The sequence below is a fragment of the Schistocerca serialis genome, chromosome 4, assembly GCF_023864345.2.
Source record: "Schistocerca serialis cubense isolate TAMUIC-IGC-003099 chromosome 4, iqSchSeri2.2, whole genome shotgun sequence".
Taxonomy (NCBI): Eukaryota; Metazoa; Arthropoda; class Insecta; order Orthoptera; family Acrididae; genus Schistocerca; species Schistocerca serialis.
This window is the reverse complement of record NC_064641.1, coordinates 207,763,011-207,782,487: the sequence shown is the minus strand read 5'-3', so window position 1 is coordinate 207,782,487 and position 19,477 is coordinate 207,763,011. Positions and strand designations below refer to the sequence as shown.

The window sequence follows — 19,477 nt, the reverse complement described above, 5'->3', positions numbered from 1 at the left end:
ATACATTTCTCTTCATGGCTATGTACAGGAATATGATAATCTTATTAGGTGCAGACTGAAACTTGACTGTAGACTGGTGCAGACAAATGCAGACTGACTAATCGGAGGTCTGTTCACTTGTTATAATACCTTGTGCGTTCAGGTATCACTGCGCGAGTGTGATCCACGAGGAGAAAAGGTTCTACGTTAGCAGCAATCTCATTGGCTGCGTTACATATTAATACGTGGATTGGCGGAAGCAGAATTTGGTCCATCTAAGACAGTGCCATCTCGTAGTGCGGAGACGGATGAGCGCTGCGCCTGTGCTGTTGTGCTTAGCAGGGCGCGCTCTAGTGGGAAAGTTGTGTACGCGCTGACTACGCGGAACTATGTACACAACAATTAGTTACTTGGAAATGAAGAAGCTTGCACAGGATAGAATAGCATGGAGAGCGACATCAAACTGGTCTCTGGACTGAAGACCTCAACAACAACAACAACAACAACAACAACAACAACAACATGGTATTTGAGGTTTTCAGATGACATGGTCCTTCTAGCCACAGATGAAAAAGAATTACAGGAGATAGTGGATATGACTGAAACTACAGGAGATATTTATAGAATGAAAAACAAAAGAAACAAAAAGTATTGACACTAGGAGTAAATAAAATGATAAAGGTAATGCTGAAAGGAGAAATATTAGAATGTGTGAATGCTTTAACTGCCTAGGAAGCAAGTGGAAACTGACAGGAAGGATAGCACAGAAATTAAAACCAGCATAGCAATGGTGAAAATGGAACCTTTAAAAAAAGGAGAATTTTCTGCTGTGGTATGGACAAAGATTTTAGGAAAAGACTGATTGTGGTGGTGAATGGAAACACTAAGTGGAATGCACAGAGTGAAAACTTAAGAAGTATGAGAAAAGTGGAAGAGCAAACACAATTACTGAATGTAACAAAAAAGTGAAGGAAAAGAAACTGGGATGGGCACACATTAAAAAAAGGATGGGCTTTAAAAACAGTCTTGGAGGAGTATATGAGAGGGAAGAGGAGGCAAGGTAATAAGATATTTCAGATCCTGGATGAAACTATGGATGGAAGCACACCTAAACACCATGGAATAACAGGATTTGCATGATTGAGCAAAATTCTGAAGTCTTCCCCTGGTAACACAGGTAGAGAGAAAAGTGGGTCAAGAAGCAACAGCTGGGTGGAATACCAGCAGAGAAGGGTACTTGGTATTGATTGTAATAGAGCTGCACAATGGAGCTGATATTCATGCACTGTACATACAGGGTTTCTGAGGTATTAAAGCAGCATAATGAGTTCTTAGTGAGAGAGGGATGTTGTCATCCTGTTGACCATGCAGAGCAGAGAAAGAAGGCAAAAGTCAAATAGAGAAAAACTATTCAGTACACTGACTTAGCAAGATACTCCCACCACTACTCCTGAAAATCTGAGCTGGGATCCCTTTCAGCTGCAACCAAAGTGACCAGACAAGCTGAATGGATAAGAAAAGAATGACAGGTTATGTCATTGCTGCCTCACAGCAACGGAGATATTACTACTGTTCTGGTGGAGGAGCTAATCAGTTTGCAGCCATCTAGCCTGGAGGCTGCACCTATGACAGTCTGTCTCCATATTGTCTAGGACTCTATAATCTCTGATCTAAAAGCAACATAGACAACATGCACCACAGCACTGCCATCCAAGACAAGCAGTCCAGTCAACAAGGTAAAATTATGGGAGAAATAATGTAGCTGCAAATTTTTGTACAAAATAGGGAGAGTCCCCCCAGGGGACACTTTGCTCTTTGGTGGGTTTGTGCTTGGCTACCACGAGACCCCAGTGTGTGCAGCATCTTCTCCCTTCCATGCTGCATGTCTATCCTCTCCTTATTCTTTTTCCCCTCCCTTGGGGAATATCTCTGTGATGTGTGACATTCGCCTGCTTTATTTCTTTGTTGATAGTCCTAAGAGTCGACGTACTACATTGTTACACTGACTGAAAAATAGGGGTGGAAGTTAGACACTGACTACTGTAAATAATGTAACCGAAAATTGCACAGTTAAATTTCACAGTTCTCTACTTTCACTGTTAACAACCCCCCAATATTACACAGTTATATCGCCAGTTCACTATTGGTAAATGTTAAGCTTAATTAATAGTTTGCAGGCAAAATCAGCATACTGCTACAATAGTTTGCTTTTGAACATCTATGAGCAGTAAATACCTAACCACACAGTTCACAGTTCTTGCAGAATGATAAAGTACATGTGACACAATTGCTCAAATAAATTGAACAGACACTGTCATTGTTTTAACACACAGCCTATTTATGTTACACTAATTCCACTTCAAACAATACATAATTTCCCTCAGAAAATTGGCCATGGACTGACTGTCCCAAGACCAAAAACTAGGCCTTTATATATATCCTCACAATAATAGGCACTGAAACCATACATTGATCAGTGCTTAAGTTACAAAAATTACAGTTAAAACATAACTCATTCGATTAACTGAATACATCAAAAAATTCCTCCTTTTTAACAGTTCCTTCTATCACAAACATTAGGACAAATTATTTGTTTTTGTTTAAATAATGAAATTAACAGATATAGTTATACAAGCAATACTTTGACAAACCTGGTAATTATTTTGGAATTAATTAAGGGAAGGCTTTGCTAATATGTTTTCTAATAGAGCCAAATAAATACTTTAAGAATGCTAGTAGTTCTTCTTCCAAATGTTTTTAATTAGTACACATTCTATATTTGTTTATAAGTCAACAACAGAATTTAAGTCACGAAAAAAATTTCTGATTTCACCCTATAACAAAAGATATTAACTAAGAATAGTCAAAATAAATTAGGAAATAAATTACATACACAGAACTACGTACAAAATTAGACCTTTAAGACTGAGGGCCAACCTTTCTCTTTTATGGAAATCAGATTATACTCATGTATGTTAATGGTAATTAGACAGAAATGAAAATAAAATGAATTTAAGGAGGCAGATGGCAAAACAAGAAAGGAAGTAGAGAGATCCCAGCTTGCTTCGTCACAGATGTTTATAGAAATATGTTCTGCATTTTCAATAGCCGGTATCAGAACAGTCTTTCTTCATTCCCCTTCTCCTGTCCTTCCCCCACATCATTGTTTGAGGTCCCTCTTTGTCTTACAACTACCTGTATGCTCCTGAAGGCTGGCCCACTCATCTCAAGCAAAATTGGCGACTGAGTAATGTATAATTAACAGCAATGGGTTGACAGGTAGGATTCGAAACTACCCTTGGTACAGGCCAGGCCCAGGCAGGGGTGATTGCCTAAGCTGCTACCTTCCCAAATTGCCAATTGTGGCCTCCATCAGGTGTTCTGGAGGTGTGACCCAAGATGTGAAAAATCACCTTAAGCGGGTGCACCCCCTCAGCTGCAAGGAACACGCCTTCCAAGATTCTGGTGATCATGGGGTATTTTCTTGCAATGAGACAATCATCACATTCACAGTCAGTGTCTTCTAAACATAACTGGAATGAGGTTAATGATTCAAACACTCTCCCAGCTGCACCATGGTTCCTCATGGTTTCATGTACTGAAGAGTCAGTCAGTCATTTGCTATGGTAAATATGTCTATTATCCAGATGGGTACTGATGCAATTGCTGACCCTGTGAAATCCTTGTTCTTGTTTATACAATGGCACTTTGCTTTCGGAAGCCACTTCCGATTCTCAAGCACAACAACTGCTTGCAGCTTCGTTCATCCACCACTATCCTGTTCGTGTGAAGGCAAATCGAATGCTGAACTCTTCCCATGGTGTTACTTACACTAGACAGTTTGATGTGACCGAGGCAGAAATCAAAACTTACCCCTCTGGTCAAGGTGTCACTGCTTTCAGGTGAGGAAAAAGGTAGATGCATCCTGATTGCCCATAGGCACTCTTTTTCGCACTTTTGATAGAATGGTGCTTCTGTTAAAGATCAAAGCAAGCTATGAAGTTATCACAGTCCAACTGTATGCTCCAAACCCAAACTGCTACTGCTGTCATCATTACAATCAAACCCAAGTGTCCTGTTGACACCTGGCCAAAGAGGAACCTGTGGTAGGTTTGCTCATCAGGGAGATTGTCCGCCTCCTCCTCCTCCTCCCAGCTGTATCAATTGCAATGGCAACCATGGTGCCGCCTCCTGGGATTTTCCTATGTATCTCAATTAATGGGCCATCCAAGAGATCTGGGCAAAGGAATAACTGCCTTACCCGGTCAGTCACAAGTTGTTGGCTAGTCAGAAACCCTGTGTTCCACTATTCAGCACTTACAGTACTTGTTTTGCTACATCTCACTCCACGAATGACATGGCTGTGCAGATATGCGACCCCAGATTCAGCACCATGGTTGTAAAATCACCCAGTGTCATGGCAGTATCTCTGCCTCATCCTCCAGCTGTGCAACAAGCCACCAAACTTTTGCCTCACGGGATGAAGTCACCTGCTTCGCAACTGGCAGGCCAGGAAGGACAGAACAAATACTCCCATGAAGACTTCATACATCCCTCCAGCCAACCAACATCTGAGTCTTCCTCTCCCAACTGGAAAGGCTCCAAAAAATCAAACAATACCAAATGGTCTTCTTCTTTGCCGACTCGGAGATTCTCTTCGATGGTGTCACCATGTGATACCCTCGCCCACTTTACTTCCATGTCACTGGTGCGTACCACCATTTCTCTTCCCTGGACTCTGCAGACTGACAAGAGAATGACACCTCTGTAGATCTCATGAAGCAGGAATCTCCAGCCTCTGCATCCTGTAGCAGTGAATCTTCAAAGGCTAGTACTCAGCGGCTGCCAAGGTGACACTGCTTCATTTTTTCCCTCCTCACCTTTTCTCGTCATGTGTCTCCTCCATGGAATGTTCACAGCTTTTGGTCCAACGAAGAGGACTTACTGATGCTCTTGGAACTGCAGTGTACACTTTTTCTCTGCCTCCGGGAAACAAAATTGCATCCTCCTGACCACTTTCAGCTCTTGCATTTCTTCCTGGTCAGCTTTGACCTGCCCCCCCAAGGACAGCATTCCACCTCGAGGGGGGAGTCATGTTGCTCATCTGGGATGACATTCATAGTCAGCCCATGTCCATGACTACCTGGCTTCAAGCTGTTGCAGTCTGCATTTTCTTTCCTCTCTTGACCTTTCCCCTTTGTTCCATTTACATCCTTCCGTCATCTGATGTCACCAGGGCAGACCTCCTCTAGCTTATTGGGCAAATCTCTCACCCATTTCTGCTACTCAGTGACTATAATGTGCACCATCCCCTTTGTGGTTCTCCCAGAATCTTTCCAAGAGGTGCCCTCTTAGCTGACCTTCTCAATCAACTTAACCTCATCTGTCTTAAAACAGGAGCACCTACGATCCTTTCAGCCTCCATGCAAACCTATTCCCAGTTGGACCTCTGCTTCTGCACTGCCCAGCTTGCCTATCATCTTGAGCGGTCTATTCTCTGTCACATACTCGAGTGACCATTTCCTGTGTGCTGTCAGTTTGCTGCTTCCTGCCTCACCAGTGTGCACACCCAAATGGCAGCTTTCTAAGGCTGACTGGAGGGTTTATTGCTCCCTGGCAACCTTCTGCAAACATTTACCCAGCTGTGATGACCAGGTAGAATATCTTACAAACATTATCCTTACTGCCGTAGAACATTACATTCCTTGCACATCATCTTTAACATGCCATGTCCCAGTCCTTTGGTGGACAGAGGCATGCCATGACACAATTTTCATGTGGATATGTGGTCTCTCTGTTTTGAACCACCATCCTACAAAGGCAAACTGCATTCATTAGAAACAGTTGCATGCACAGTTTTGTTGCATTCTTTGGGAGAGCAAAAGAAAAGCTAGCTTCTCTTGCGAGCAAGTACTGCCTCACTCATATGTACAGTTCCATCTACGAGAGGGCATATTTCCAACACTGGCATGAAGCACTGTCATACCCATACCTAAGCTCAGTAAGGGTAAACATCTTCCTTCTGACCCCTCCCCCCTAACCCCTCCCCCCCGGGGGCCTGCCACTCTTTGGCGGGTTTGTGCTAGGCTACCACGGGTTCCAAGCCTTTGCAGCATTTTTTCACTTCCATGTTGCATCTCTATCCTCTTGCTATTCTTTTTCCCCTCCCTTGGGGAACATGTCTGGGGTGTTACTGGGAATGTTCTGCATTGTCTGTTGCTGACATTAGAACAGTCTCACCATTGTTTTTTACTCCCTTTTCCTTTCTTTGTTTCCCTTCTCATCTCATTCCTCCACTTCAGTGTCTGAGGTTCCTCTTTTTCTTCTTCCTCCCTGTGCACTCCTGAAGGCCGGCCCACACATCTGACATGTAACAGGTGACTGTGTAACGCGTAACTTCCAGACCCAGGATGTCAGGTAGGGTTTGCACATATGAGCTGCAACCTTGCTAAATTGCTGATTGGTCCCTCTGTCAGGTGTTCGGGAGGTGTGACCTGAGGTGTTGAACAGTCACCTATTGTGGGTGCACCCCTTGTGAAGGGGGCCCCCAGTTGGAAGGGTTGCACCATTGGAGGTGCTGGCAATCATGGAGGATTTTCTCACAATGAGTCAATCATCTTCATACTCAACATCTACAAAATGTAAACGTAATGAGGCTAAAAATTCAAAGAACCTTCCCGCTGCACCACAGTACCTGGTGGTCTCTTGTACTGAAGACGGTTAGTGCTTCGCCATGGTAAATCCATTTATTATTCTGAAAGGTGTTGATGCAATAGCTGGCCCTGTGAAACTGCACTCTTCTTTACAGAATGGTGCTTTTCTTTTGGAGACTACTTCTGATTCTCAAGCACAACAACTGCTTGCTGTATCGCTTCTCCATGGCTACCCTGTTCTGTCGAGGTCCATAGAACTTTGAATTCTTCCAATGGTGTAATTTACATTAGGCTGCATGATGGTCTAACTGAGACTGAAATCCAGTCTTACCTCTCTAATCAGGCTGTCATTGCCGTCCTTTGGGTGATGAAAAATGTAGATTCCTCCTTAATGCCCACAACACTCTTTTTGTCACCTTTCATAGTCGTGCTTCCATACAAGATCAAAGCAGGCTATGAAATTATCACAGTCCAACTGTACATACTGAACCTGATGTGCTGCTACCAGTTTCATCATTTCAAACACATTAGAATGGATTGTTGACACCCAGCTACATGTGTAACCTTGGGTAGGGATGCGCACAAGGATGATTGTCTGACTCCTTCTCCCCACTGTATCAACAGCAATGCTGGCCGTGCCGCCTGCTCCCGGGATTGTCCTGTGTGTCTTAATAAGCGGGCTATCCAAGAGATCCAGGTAAAGGAAAAATTGCCTTACCCAGTCGCTCACAACTTACTGACTGGTTGCAAACCCTGTGTTCTCCTGTCTGACACCTATAGTTCTGTTCTTGTTACCCCTCACTCCATGAAGGATGTGGCCATGCAGACATGTGACCTCCAATTCAGCTCTGAGGTTGGGAAATCGCCCAGTGTCAAGGTAGCATTGCCATATCCCCATCCAGCTGTGCAACAAGCCATCAAACTCTTGCCTCAAGGGGCGAAGCCACCAGTTACACAACTGATAGGACAGAAAGAGTACTCCCTTGAAGACTTCCTCCAACCCTCCAGTCAAACAATAGCTGAGTCTTCCTCTAACTGGAAAGGCTCAAAGAAGTCCACCAAAGGCAAATGGTCTTCTCGTTTGCTGACTCAAAGATCCTCTTAGATGGTATCACCACATGATACCTTGGCCTGGCCAGCCTCTGTGTTGCCAGTGCACACCACCAACAGTTTTTCAGCATTGTACTCCAGAGACGGAGAGCACAAGCAAGCCGATGGACGCCATGGAGCAGGATCTTCCTGCTTCTGTGCCCTGTAGTAGTGACTCTTCGCAGGCTGTCACTAGGCAGCTGCAGAGGTGACACCCCTCCATCTCTTCCTCATCATGACTCTCCTCCAATGGAATGTTCGTGGCCTTTGGTCTCACAAAGAGGATTTAAGGCTGCTTTTAGCATTGCAGTGTCCCCTTGTACTCAGCCTTCAGGAAACTAAATTGCGCCCTCATGACCTCTTTGAACATTCATATTTCTTCCCGGTCGGTTCTGACCTTGACCTTCCCCCTGATGTTGGCATAGCATCTCAAGAGGGCATCATGGTGGGATGATGATCATTGTCACCCCATCTCCCTGACAACCCATCTTCAAGCTATTGCAGTTTGCCTTTTCCTTCCCCACCTGACTTTTTGCCTGTGTACCATTTACGTCCCTCCGTCATTTGATGTCACCTAGGCAGACTTCCTTCAGCTTGTTGGGCAGCTACCTCCCCCATTTTAGCTACTTGGTGACTTTAATGTGCATCATCCCCTTTGGGGTTCTTCCAGACTTGTCAGAGAAATGCCCTCTTGGCAGGTCTTCTTAACTACCTTTATCTCTTCCACCTTAACACTGAAGAACCTACTTTCCTCTCTGACTCCTCACACACCTATTCCCATTTGGACCTATGTTTCTACACTTCCCAGCTTGCCCATCATCTTCAGTGGTCCATTCTTTCTGACACCTACTCGAGCGACCATTTGCTGTGTGCTACCTGTTTGTCGACTTGTACCAAACAAGCATGCACACCCAAATGGCAGCATACGAACACAGACTGGCAGCTTTACTCCTCCCTGGCGACCTTCAAAGAAAAGATTTCCCCAGCTGTGATGACCAGGTGGAATATCTCACAAACTTTATCTTTACTGCTGCAGAATGTTCCATTCCTTGCAATTCCTCTTCACCACACTGTGGCCCAGTCCCATGGTGGACTGAGGCATGCCATGACACAATTCATGCACGGAGGCATGTTCTCCGCATTTTTAACTTTCATCCTACAATGGCAAACTGTGTTCATTATAAGCAGATGCAAGCGAAGTGCCATTGCATTCTATGGGATGGCAAAAGAGTTAGCTGGATTTCATTCACTACTTCTTTTAACAGTTCCACCCCTACCTCTGTTGTGTGGGCCAACCTCCAGTGGCTCTCTGGGACCAAGATCCATTCCCCAATTTCTGGCCTGACAATAGCAGACAGTGTCATTGTGGACTCTATTGTTATCTCCAACACCTTGGGCCGCCATTTTGTGGAAATTTTGAGCTCTTCCTACTATCACCCTGCCTTCCTCCATCGGAAACAAGCAGAGGAGGCTTGGGCGATACCCTTCTCTTCTCCAAATCATGAGCGCTACAGTGCCATCGTTACTACGAGAGAGCTAGATCATGCTCTGTTCATCCTGATCCTCTGCTCCAGGCCCAGACGCCATCCACATTCAGATGTTGCAGCACCTTTCTCTTGCAGGCAAGTGCTTTCTGCTTAACATGTACAACCGCATCTGGGCACAAGGCACTTTTCCTGGACTCTGGCATGAAGCCACCATCATACCCATACCTAAGCCCGGTAAGGACTAAAACCTTCCTTCTAGCTACTGCCCCATCTCTCTCACCAGCTGAGTTTGCAAGGTGATGTAACATATGATTTGTGCCCAGGTGGTATGGTGGCTTGAGTCTTGCAATTTACTAATGAATGCACAGTGTGGATTTCCAGCGCACCATTCTGCAGTTGACCATCAACATGTAATGAATGGTTTTCTGTGCAAATTCCAGACTGTGGCCATGTTTTTCGACTTGGAGAAGGCCTACGACACCTGCTGGAGAACTGGTATCTTCCATACTCTTTACACATGGAGCTCTGTGGCCACCTGCCCTGTTTCCTTCAGGAATTTTTGAAAGACCATGTTTTTTTCAAGGTGTGTTTGGGTTCTGACTTGTCAGACACCTTTAGCCAGGAAAACAGTGTCCCTCAGTGTTCCATTCTAAGTGTCGTCCTCTTTGCTACGGCCCTTAGCCCTATAATGGCCTGTCGTGTCTCCATCGGACATCTGCTGCTCCCTTTTTGTTGCGGATTTTGCCATCTATTGCAGTTCTCCACGGACCTGTCTCACTGATTGTTGTCTTCAGCAATGTCTTGAATCGTCTTTACTCCTGGAGCATCGACAATGGCTTTCATTTTTCCACGGACAAAACCATTTGTACACTACTGGCCATTAAAATTGCTACACCAAGAAGAAATGCAGATGATAAACGGGTTTTCATTGGACAAATATATTATACTAGAACTGACATGTGGTTACATTTTCACACAATTTGGGTGCATAGATCCTGAGAAATCAATACCCAGAACAACCACCCCTGGCCGTAATAACAGCCTTGATACGCCTGGACATTGAGTCAAACAGAGCATGGATGGCGTGTACAGGTACAGCTGCCCATGCAGGTTCAACACGATACCACAGTTCATCAAGAATAGTGACTGGCGTATTGTGATGAGCCAGTGCTCAGCCACCATTGACCAGATGTTTTCAATTGGTGAGAGATCTGGAGAATGTGCTGGCCAGGGCAGCAGTTGAACATTTTCTGCATCCAGAAATGCCCGTACAGGACCTGCAACATGCGGTCATGCATTATCCTGCTGAAATTTAGGGTTTTGCAGGGATCAAATGAAGGGCAGAGCCACGGGTCATAATACATCTGAAATGTAATGTCCACTGTTCAAAGTGCCGTCAATGTGAACAAGAGCTGACAGAGACCTGTAACCAATGGCACCCCATACCATCACGCCGGGTGATACGCCAGTATGGCAATGATGAATACAAGCTTCCAATGTGTGTTCACCACGATGTCACCAAACACAGATGCGACCATCATGATACTGTAAACAGAACCTGGATTCGTCCAAAAAAATGACGTTTTGCGATTCGTGCACCCAGGTTCGTCGTTGAGTACACCATCGCAGGCGTCCCTGTCTGTGATTCAGCATCGAGGGTAACTGCAGCCATGGTCTCTGACCTGATAGTTCATGCTGCTGCAAACGTCGATGGTTGTTGTCTTGCAAACATCCCCATCTGTTGACTCAGGGATCGAGACGTGGCGGCACGATCCATTACAGCCATGCGGATAAGATGCCTGTCATCTCAACTGCTAGTGATACGAGGCTGTTGGGATCCAGCAAGGCATTCGGTATTACCCTCCTGAATCCACCGATTCCATATTCTGCTAGCAGTCATTGGATCTTGACCAACGCAAGCAGCAATGTCGCAATACGATAAACCGCAACCGCGATGGGCTACAGTCTGACCTTTATCAAAGTCGGAAACATGATGGTACGCATTTCTCCTCCTTACACGAGGTATCATGACGACGTTTCACCAGGCAACGCCGGTCAACTGTTGTTTGTGTATGAGAAATTGGCTGGAAGTTTCCCTCATGTCAGTATGTTGTAGGTGTCACCACCGGCGCCAACCTTGTGTGAATGCTCTAAAAAGCTAATCATTTGCATATCACAGTATCTTCTTACTGTCAGTTAAGTTTCACATCCGTTGCATGTCATCTTCATGGTGTAGCAATTTTAATGGCCAGTAGTGTATGAATTTCTGGAGGCACAAATGGTTTCTCCTACCATCTTCGCATCTTAGTCCAGCTACCCTTCCATTTGTTGAAACTAGGAAATTCCTGAGGCTCATGTTAGATAGGAATCTTCCTTGGCCTTCCCATGTGTCTTACCTGGCAGCCTGCTGTACATGGTTTCTCTATGTCCTACGTGTCCTCAGTGGTACTTCCTGGGATGCTGATTGAACCACACTCCTCCATTTGTACCGGTCCCTTGTCCATCCGAAACTCAACTATGGGTGCTTTGTTAATGCGTCTGTATGTCCATCCCTCTTACACCATCTCAGCACTATCCACCATCGAGGCATCCGTTTGGCCACTGACGCCTTTTACACTAGTAATGTTGGGACTCTGTATGCTGAATCTGTGGAACTCCCACAGTCTACCTCCATGGCTTTCTCCTCAGCAGGTATGTATGCTGTTTGTCTGCCTTGGGTGGCCACCCATCCTATGCCTCCTCCTTCGATGATTCATTTGACCATCAGTATGGGGCAAGCCCATCTTCTCTGTTACCTCCTGGAGTCCACATTTGGCACTTGCTACGGTGGCTCAACTTAACACTACCTGCAACTTTCCCGGTGGGTGTGACCCTTCACCATCTTGGATTCGTGAAGTGGCCCATGTTAACCTTGGCTTTCATTCACTTATAAGGACACTACTCCAGCCTCACTCTATTGCTTTCAGTTTCACAACCTTCTCATGGAACTTTGCAATAGTACCTTCATATGCACTGAAGACTCTCACATTGACAGTGAAGTAGGGTGTACCTTTGTCATTGGCACCTTGTCTTTTGATATCAGCTTCCGGCACGCTCAGTTTTTACAGCAGAGCTCTTCGCCCTGTGTCTGGCCATGGAGTACATCTGATGACACAGACTTTCCAATTGTGTCCTCTGCTCAGATTCACTCAGTGCCTTTCAAAGTCTGTGTGTGCTGCACACTGCCCATCCCTTAGTGCAGCGTGTCCAGGAACACTGTCACTTGCTCACTCTTTGTGGAGCCACTGTGATGTTATGTGGGTTCCTGGTTGCATCAGTCTTGATGAGAAATGAGGCCACAGATACTGTTGCCAAGGCTGCAGTCCTCTTACCTTGGCCCACTAGTACTTCCATTTCCTCTGATGATGTCTGTGTTGCTATCTGTCAGCAGGTGGTGTCACTTCGGCATCACCTCTGGTCCTCCCTTTATGGGACCAAGATCCATGGAATTAAGCCTCTCCCAGCTGCCTGGACAACCTTCTCTCAGCCCTCTTGCCATGAGATCATTTTAGTTAGGTTTTGTATTGGGTACTGTTTTTTTAGCCATCGCCATTTGTCAAGTGGTGCTCCCCCACCACTTTGTGTTCAACCTTTGATGGTTCAATATTTCCTGATGGAATGCAATTTTTGTCACTACTTACGTTCTTGATTACATTTGCATTCCAAGTTATCGGTCGTTTTAGAGAATGACGTGGGGACTGTCAACCATGTTTTACTTTTTATCCATCATACCATGGGGAAGGATATTTAATCTTTAGTTCAGGATCTCCACATCTCTATGGCATATTTTAAGGACTTTTATTCAAATCCCTATTTTTAGCTGTCTTTCCTTCCATCAATTGGGCTTAATGTGTAGTCGTTTTTAACTCCTTTTTTTTTTTTTTTCTTTGTGTTCTAGGATTCTGACATGGGAATGTATGACCATAGTTGTTTTTGTGCCTAAAACAAAACTTCACACTACCTGAAACTTTCCAAATGGGTGTGAACCCTTCACCACCTTGGCTTCGCGAAGCGTCCCATGTTAACCTTGGCTTTCATTTGCTTCCTAAAAACACTTCACCAGACTCGGTCTATCACCCTCAGTTTCATGACCTTTGCATGGAACTCCGCGATAGTACCTTTGTACACACTGATGGCTCTCGGACTGACTGTGGACTCGGGTGTGCCTTCATCATTGGCACCTGTGTCTTTTTGATTTCATCTTGCAGCACACTGCTCAGTATTTATAGGTGAGCTCTTTGCCCTGTATCAGGCCACAGAATACATCTAGTGACACAGATTTTCAATTGAATCAAGGCTGCTGACGCTGCTGCCAAGGCTGTAGTCCTCATACCTGAGTCTGCAAGCTCCTATATTCCCTCCGATGATCTCTGTCCCTTTGCCATCACCAATAGTCCTCCCTTCACAGGAATAAGCTTCAGCTTATTAAGCCTCTCCCAGTGGCTTGGACGACCTCCTCTCAGCCCTCCCACCAGGAGGAGGTCATTTGAACTCAGCTGCATATTGGACACTGCCTTTTTCGCCATTGTCATTTGATAAGTGGCGCTACTGCTTCACTTTGTACACATTGTGCCCAAGTTTTAACTATCCATCATTTCCTGACTGAATGCCCATTTTTTTAACTGTTTACATTTGTGCTTAGCTCTGCCATCTGAGCTAATGGCCATTTTAGCAAACGACGCATGGGCTGTCGACTGCGTTTTATTTTTTATCCGCCAAAGCAATATGGCAAAAGCCATTTAATTTTTAGTTTTGTCCTCATTTTCTCTATGGTGTCTTTTTTAGCCCTTTCTTTATGTCCCTGTTTTTATCTGTCTTCTCTTATGTCAATTTGGACTGATGTATGGTCGTTTTTTAACTCCTCTCTGTCTTCGTGTATAGTTTTGACTTGGGCATGTATGACTCCAGTTTTTTTTTTCCCCCACCCCCAAAGCAAAACAAAACCAATCCAAATCTTTGAGAAAGCTATTTACTCTTAGGCTTTTGATAATTTGTAGTACAAGATACTTACTGATTTGGAGAACATTAAGTGAATAAGGGAAAAGTATTCACTCTTTGAAAAACCTATTTACTGTTTGGCTTTTGATCTTTATCGTATTTATGAAAATGGTTTTATTGGTTGATATGTGCCATGTGGTAAGACTAAAAGTAATGACTAAAATGCTTATACAATCTTCAGTGTGTTTAATTGATACTTCTACAGTACTTTTTGTATAAAGTACACATTGTATAATGTGTAGTTACATCAACAGCAGTATGCATATATGCACACTCCAGCTCATGCAAGTGCTGACACTGCACATGCTGAGGCACCGCGTCTTAGAACAGCTTGGAAGGGGGACAGCATGGAGCACATCATGAGCTATGTTTACCCAAACAGGCAGACATTCAAGGGCAGCTGATGTTATTGCATGTAGAGTATCTTACTTAGTTACTGTCACTACTCGTAACAAAGATACTGATATAAGAGTGCAGCTGTCTGTAGCAACTAGTCTTTAATAAAATCAGTGTGTTAAGCATCACCTCCAATGTCAAATCTAAAATTGTTTACATCTTATTAACAGGTTACCAGTATGGAAAACATTATTTGCTAAAGGTATGCTACTCGGTTGATGATATGAGATTTTAAGGCTACACATTTTACTGTATTTACAGTTACTTGCTTCTGGAGGTGCTCCTTATGTTGTAGATATTGCTCTTCCAGTAACTTAAATTTAGCATCTACTTATGTTCCATGATCACTTTATAATCTCGTTAGTCCTGTTCTGAAAACCCTTATGAAAAGTCTGTATTTGCTTTGATACTGCAGTCTTGAACTGAATAACCTTACCTCCAAATTCTTCCTTAATGGATTCAAAGTTCTTCCTTGATGGATTCCAAGTTCTGCCTAAGCTCTTTTGTCCTTTCTGTTAAATGCTGCTCCAGTTCTTGACTTATCTGCTCACCACTTTGTTCCATAATGCTTATCTGGCCTCCCATCCATTTCACAAACATTACTGTGTTTGCTGCAGGTGACATTATATCCTCCCAAACTCCTGATTACTAGCCAAACCACTGTTATTGAATGAAGGGCTGCTACCATTCAAATTATAAGCTGTTGTTGGCTCCTGCCTATCTACTGTTGTTTCTAAAATTTCGTCTTTTCATAACTCACTTTGTCTCCATAGCAAATTTTGTGACAGATAGAGCTGAATAAGTACAAAGCACACCTGCCACTGTATATGTATAACTGCTGTCCCTCTGTGCATGTGCCAACTCTGTGTCCTTCATGCACTGCTCAAGCCACCCCTTGATGTTCTTCACCTCACTGTACTCAACTGTTATGCAGTTTACTTCAGTCTAAAACCAGTTTGCTCACCTGCCATTTCTTGTTCATTGTCTATATAAATGCATCTTTCATTCAACTATCATCCACACTCATTTTCCAATTGACAAGGGGTAGGATATCAACACCATATGGAGAGTTAAAAATATATGATTGGAAGAGCACTTCCTCTCATCCTACACTACATTTCCTGGGCAGTCTTTCAGTCTTCACATGAACTCGCAGTAGTGTCAGACACACACACACACACACACACACACACACACACACACACACACACACACACTAACTAACTGCATTCACTGGGTAGTATTGCTTCAAATTGGAGAAGGCCATGATGCGTACCAGACTTGCAACCTGATATGTTTCAGCAGTCAGTAACATCCAAGCCAGGACTGATGTGATAACTAAACATATGAAGTTAGCATTTTATATTTTGTGTATTGTTGAACATTTTAGGTCTGAGATTTTAGTGTGTTGTAGAGACTTGCTCATTTGTTTTTATTTCTGCAGTAGTCTATTATTTAACCTCACTTGTCTAAGTGTCTTAGCATGGCATCATAGATGTACATATGAAATATGTTTATCACAATATATTTAGAGAACATTCTTAGAGTCATGGTTTTTTTTAGAGTTTGTAAAACAAATAAGCAGGAAAGACTATATCTTAACAGAATGTCACAAGAGTTAATGCAATAAAAATTGTTAAATAGATAATATAAACATTTTCTTTGTTTTCAAGTGGGAAGTCCAGATGAGGCTTCAAGATGTCTTTCAGTCATTGCTGAGGACTCAAGTATTCCACCATCTCTTGCATCATCAAGCCATTCACTTGCAAATGGAAATAAATGGAGACATAGTCAGAGGTTTATGGTGACAGTGGTGGAAAATGGAGAAGATAAACAACTGAAACAGTGAAGTGGGAAAGCAGTTAAATTTTAAAAATATATTTTAAAGCTTACCTTTTTAATATAACTCATTATTTATTAAAACATATGTTTACAATAGTTTTTAAACCAAAACTTTTTATGTGGCAAAATAAAAATACCAATTTTATGTTTCTGTTATTATAAAAACTGTAAATGTACGAAAAGAAAAACTTTAGAAAAGTAAATGGTTTAATATTTACTCTCATGCTTTCAAATTCAATATTGCATATTAAGAATAAAATCTTAACACTAACAGCTGTGGCCAATCAACTTATTCTCAAACTGTTTATCACTTTCAATTTTTGTGACATTAACAAGCAATTTTTATTGATGTAGTGTATTAATTTATTATGCAATAAAATTAACAGTAAGCCTAAACCTGCTGCATTTAACTACTATTGGTTGCATATGAAACTACCCAACAACAGTGCAGGAAAGCTATTGGGCTCAAACAGAGAAATTAATTAAACATTGATTGAAGACAGGTAAACTTCATTCAGAGAGATGTTTGTTGCAATAGAGACAAGCAAGGGAAAGAATTTTACCAGACAAACATCACACATGAAAAGAGTAATTGAGAATTGCCCAAAAATAGAAACTAGTCAAAATATAAATGAAGTAAGTGCAGATAAAATCAGGTATGAGATGCTGTGAATCTCCAACAGAGGAGTGAATCCACATTAGTGACTCACAATAATGATGCAGCACAATTACAGCACTTGAAGTAACTTAACGTGGTAAGTAGAAGATTATCAGTGTGTAACAACTGCTGTACAAAATCCATACAATCAGGAATATTTTGTTCATTTTTCCCTTCCTATGTTTGGAAACATGGACACATGAATTAAACAAGCTCTCCTACTCATCCCTCCCATATATTTCCATTATAGATTTTACATTAAATGAGACAAACATTATAAGAGTTGCAGGTCTCTCTCTCTCTCTCTCTCTCTCTCTCTCTCTCTCTCTCTCTCTCTCTCTCTCTCACACACACACACACACACACACACACACACACACACAGAGTTCCAATATACATGTAAAAAGAATTAAAACTAATTTTTGGTTACTGGTGTAAATTGATGAGTTAAGACTGTGAAAAAGAAAGGTGAGGATATAAAACACTGCAATCAGTGAATGAAGGCTTTCATGACTGGATGACATAGCTGTTGATAAGTCAGCAAGACTCAGTGGAGAAGCACCTCTAAGGGTGTCCCGTGCAGTCCTGGATGAAATGTCAGGAACAGAAGAGTTTCTTGGACTATGGCCTCACATCCCAAAAGGTTTACCAGCAGCTACTGCAGTCAGTGCTGACTAACAATGGAGTACAGCTAAGTGAAAGTATTTATAAAATGTTCTTCTTAACTGAAAATTTCAATTTAAGTAAAATAATTCTGGTATTATTACATTTGTGGAATATAGCATTCCTTTTTATCCAAACAATGGAAAATCCAGGATGGAATGTAACAATATCAGAGAAGGAAAGTTGCTACTCACCATATGGCGGAGATGCTGAGTTGTGATAGGCACAACAAAAAGATTCACACAATTATAGCTTTCGGCCATTAAGGCCTTTGTCAGTACTACACATGCGCGCACAACTTGCACACATGTCTGCAGTCTCGGAGCTGAAACTACACTGTGAGCAGCAGCACCTATCCCCACTTCTTCCCCGTTGCCAACTCATTCCCTTCTCTCGGCGTTCTGCTGTGTGTCGACTTGGCTATTCCCCTGGTTTCCTGTATTGGTTGCAATTTTGTTCCTTTTACCTGTTCTTTCACCCTTTCGGGATTTTTGGATTTCAGTCCTCACTTGAGGTTTGACCACTTCATAGTTTCCCGTTTTTTGTATGAGCCATATGGGGAAGAACTCCCTCCCTAGCATCTATGGTGTGGGTTCCTCTCACGTCTCCCTTCCCCACTGTAGCCCCCTTCCACCCTGCTAGGTCACCAGCACATCGGGCTGTTGTGTACCCACATGGCTGAAACCCCTGACAACACAGGGATCATCTTACTGATACCCGAGCTGTTACCTCCCTGTGTATGCCAACGAGGGGTTGTTGCATGTCGTATTGGAGCATCTGAACTCCCGGCAACGGCCGCCATGCCAGATGGCTCTTGCTGTGGCTGATTGGCGCCCATGGGGAGAACCCCTAGTTGGAGTGGGTGGTATCAGGGCGAATGCCTGGCGCATGAAGCGTATCGAGCTGCAAAAAATCTGGCCGTTCTCACACGGCTGTCTCCTCGAATGGTGAAGGATCCTTAAATGCTGTCTCGTATGACCTGGCAGCCTTCCCTTCCCTGGTTACAGCATCAGAGGAGGGCCAGGCTCACCGTCTTGGGCTGAAACCTTTTCTCCGTTACCTCATCTGTACTAGGATGGATGGGGACACATTCACCGCCACAAAGCCACTGTTTTTCATGGAAAATATGGAGGACAAGTTTGGTGAAGAGGGGTTTATTAGTAAGATGCAGTTGGGCTCCCTGTTGTTTAAAGCACTAATCTTACAGAACCATCTGGTTTACTTACTGGTAATGTTGGACTACAATAGAGTGAAAATGAAGATTGTATAGTTTTCCATTTAATCATATGATTGATCTCTTCTCTTACTGCCTCTCGTTTTGCCCATGGAATAGGATACAACATTACCCAAAATGTCTTATGTGGATAGACTTCAAATTTATATTCATAGTCTTTGATTACTCCTGGCTCCTTACTGAAAGCATTGGCATACTTAAATAACAAGTTAGGAAGTTCTTGTCATTGCATCTCATTTAGTACCTGTGATTCACTTAGTTTCTGCTCTACCATTTTGTAACTAACCTCAGTGTTTGCTCCTTGTTCAGTATGAAGTTTGTTTTTGAAATATACAGCTGGAAAGGAATATGGTAGTACTACATTTGACTCTGGTTTGTTTTTGTTACTTTCATCAGGTGTTTTGACTAAATCAATAGAAAAGTTTACTACTACCCGTGT

General features: G+C 43.1%; 1 protein-coding gene across 2 annotated transcripts in view; it reads left to right on the top strand.

The window, feature by feature from the left end:
* The window catches only part of LOC126475492 (uncharacterized), a 206,276-nt gene extending 189,617 nt beyond the window's left edge, over nt 1–16,659 (top strand). For both annotated transcript variants that reach the window (XM_050103397.1, XM_050103398.1), the window contains one exon: nt 16,315–16,659. In XM_050103397.1, the coding sequence (XP_049959354.1) occupies nt 16,315–16,490 (176 nt within the window). In that variant the 3' untranslated portion in view covers nt 16,491–16,659. The remainder of the gene's footprint in view (nt 1–16,314) is intronic.
* The last annotated feature ends 2,818 nt before the right edge of the window (nt 16,660–19,477 follow it).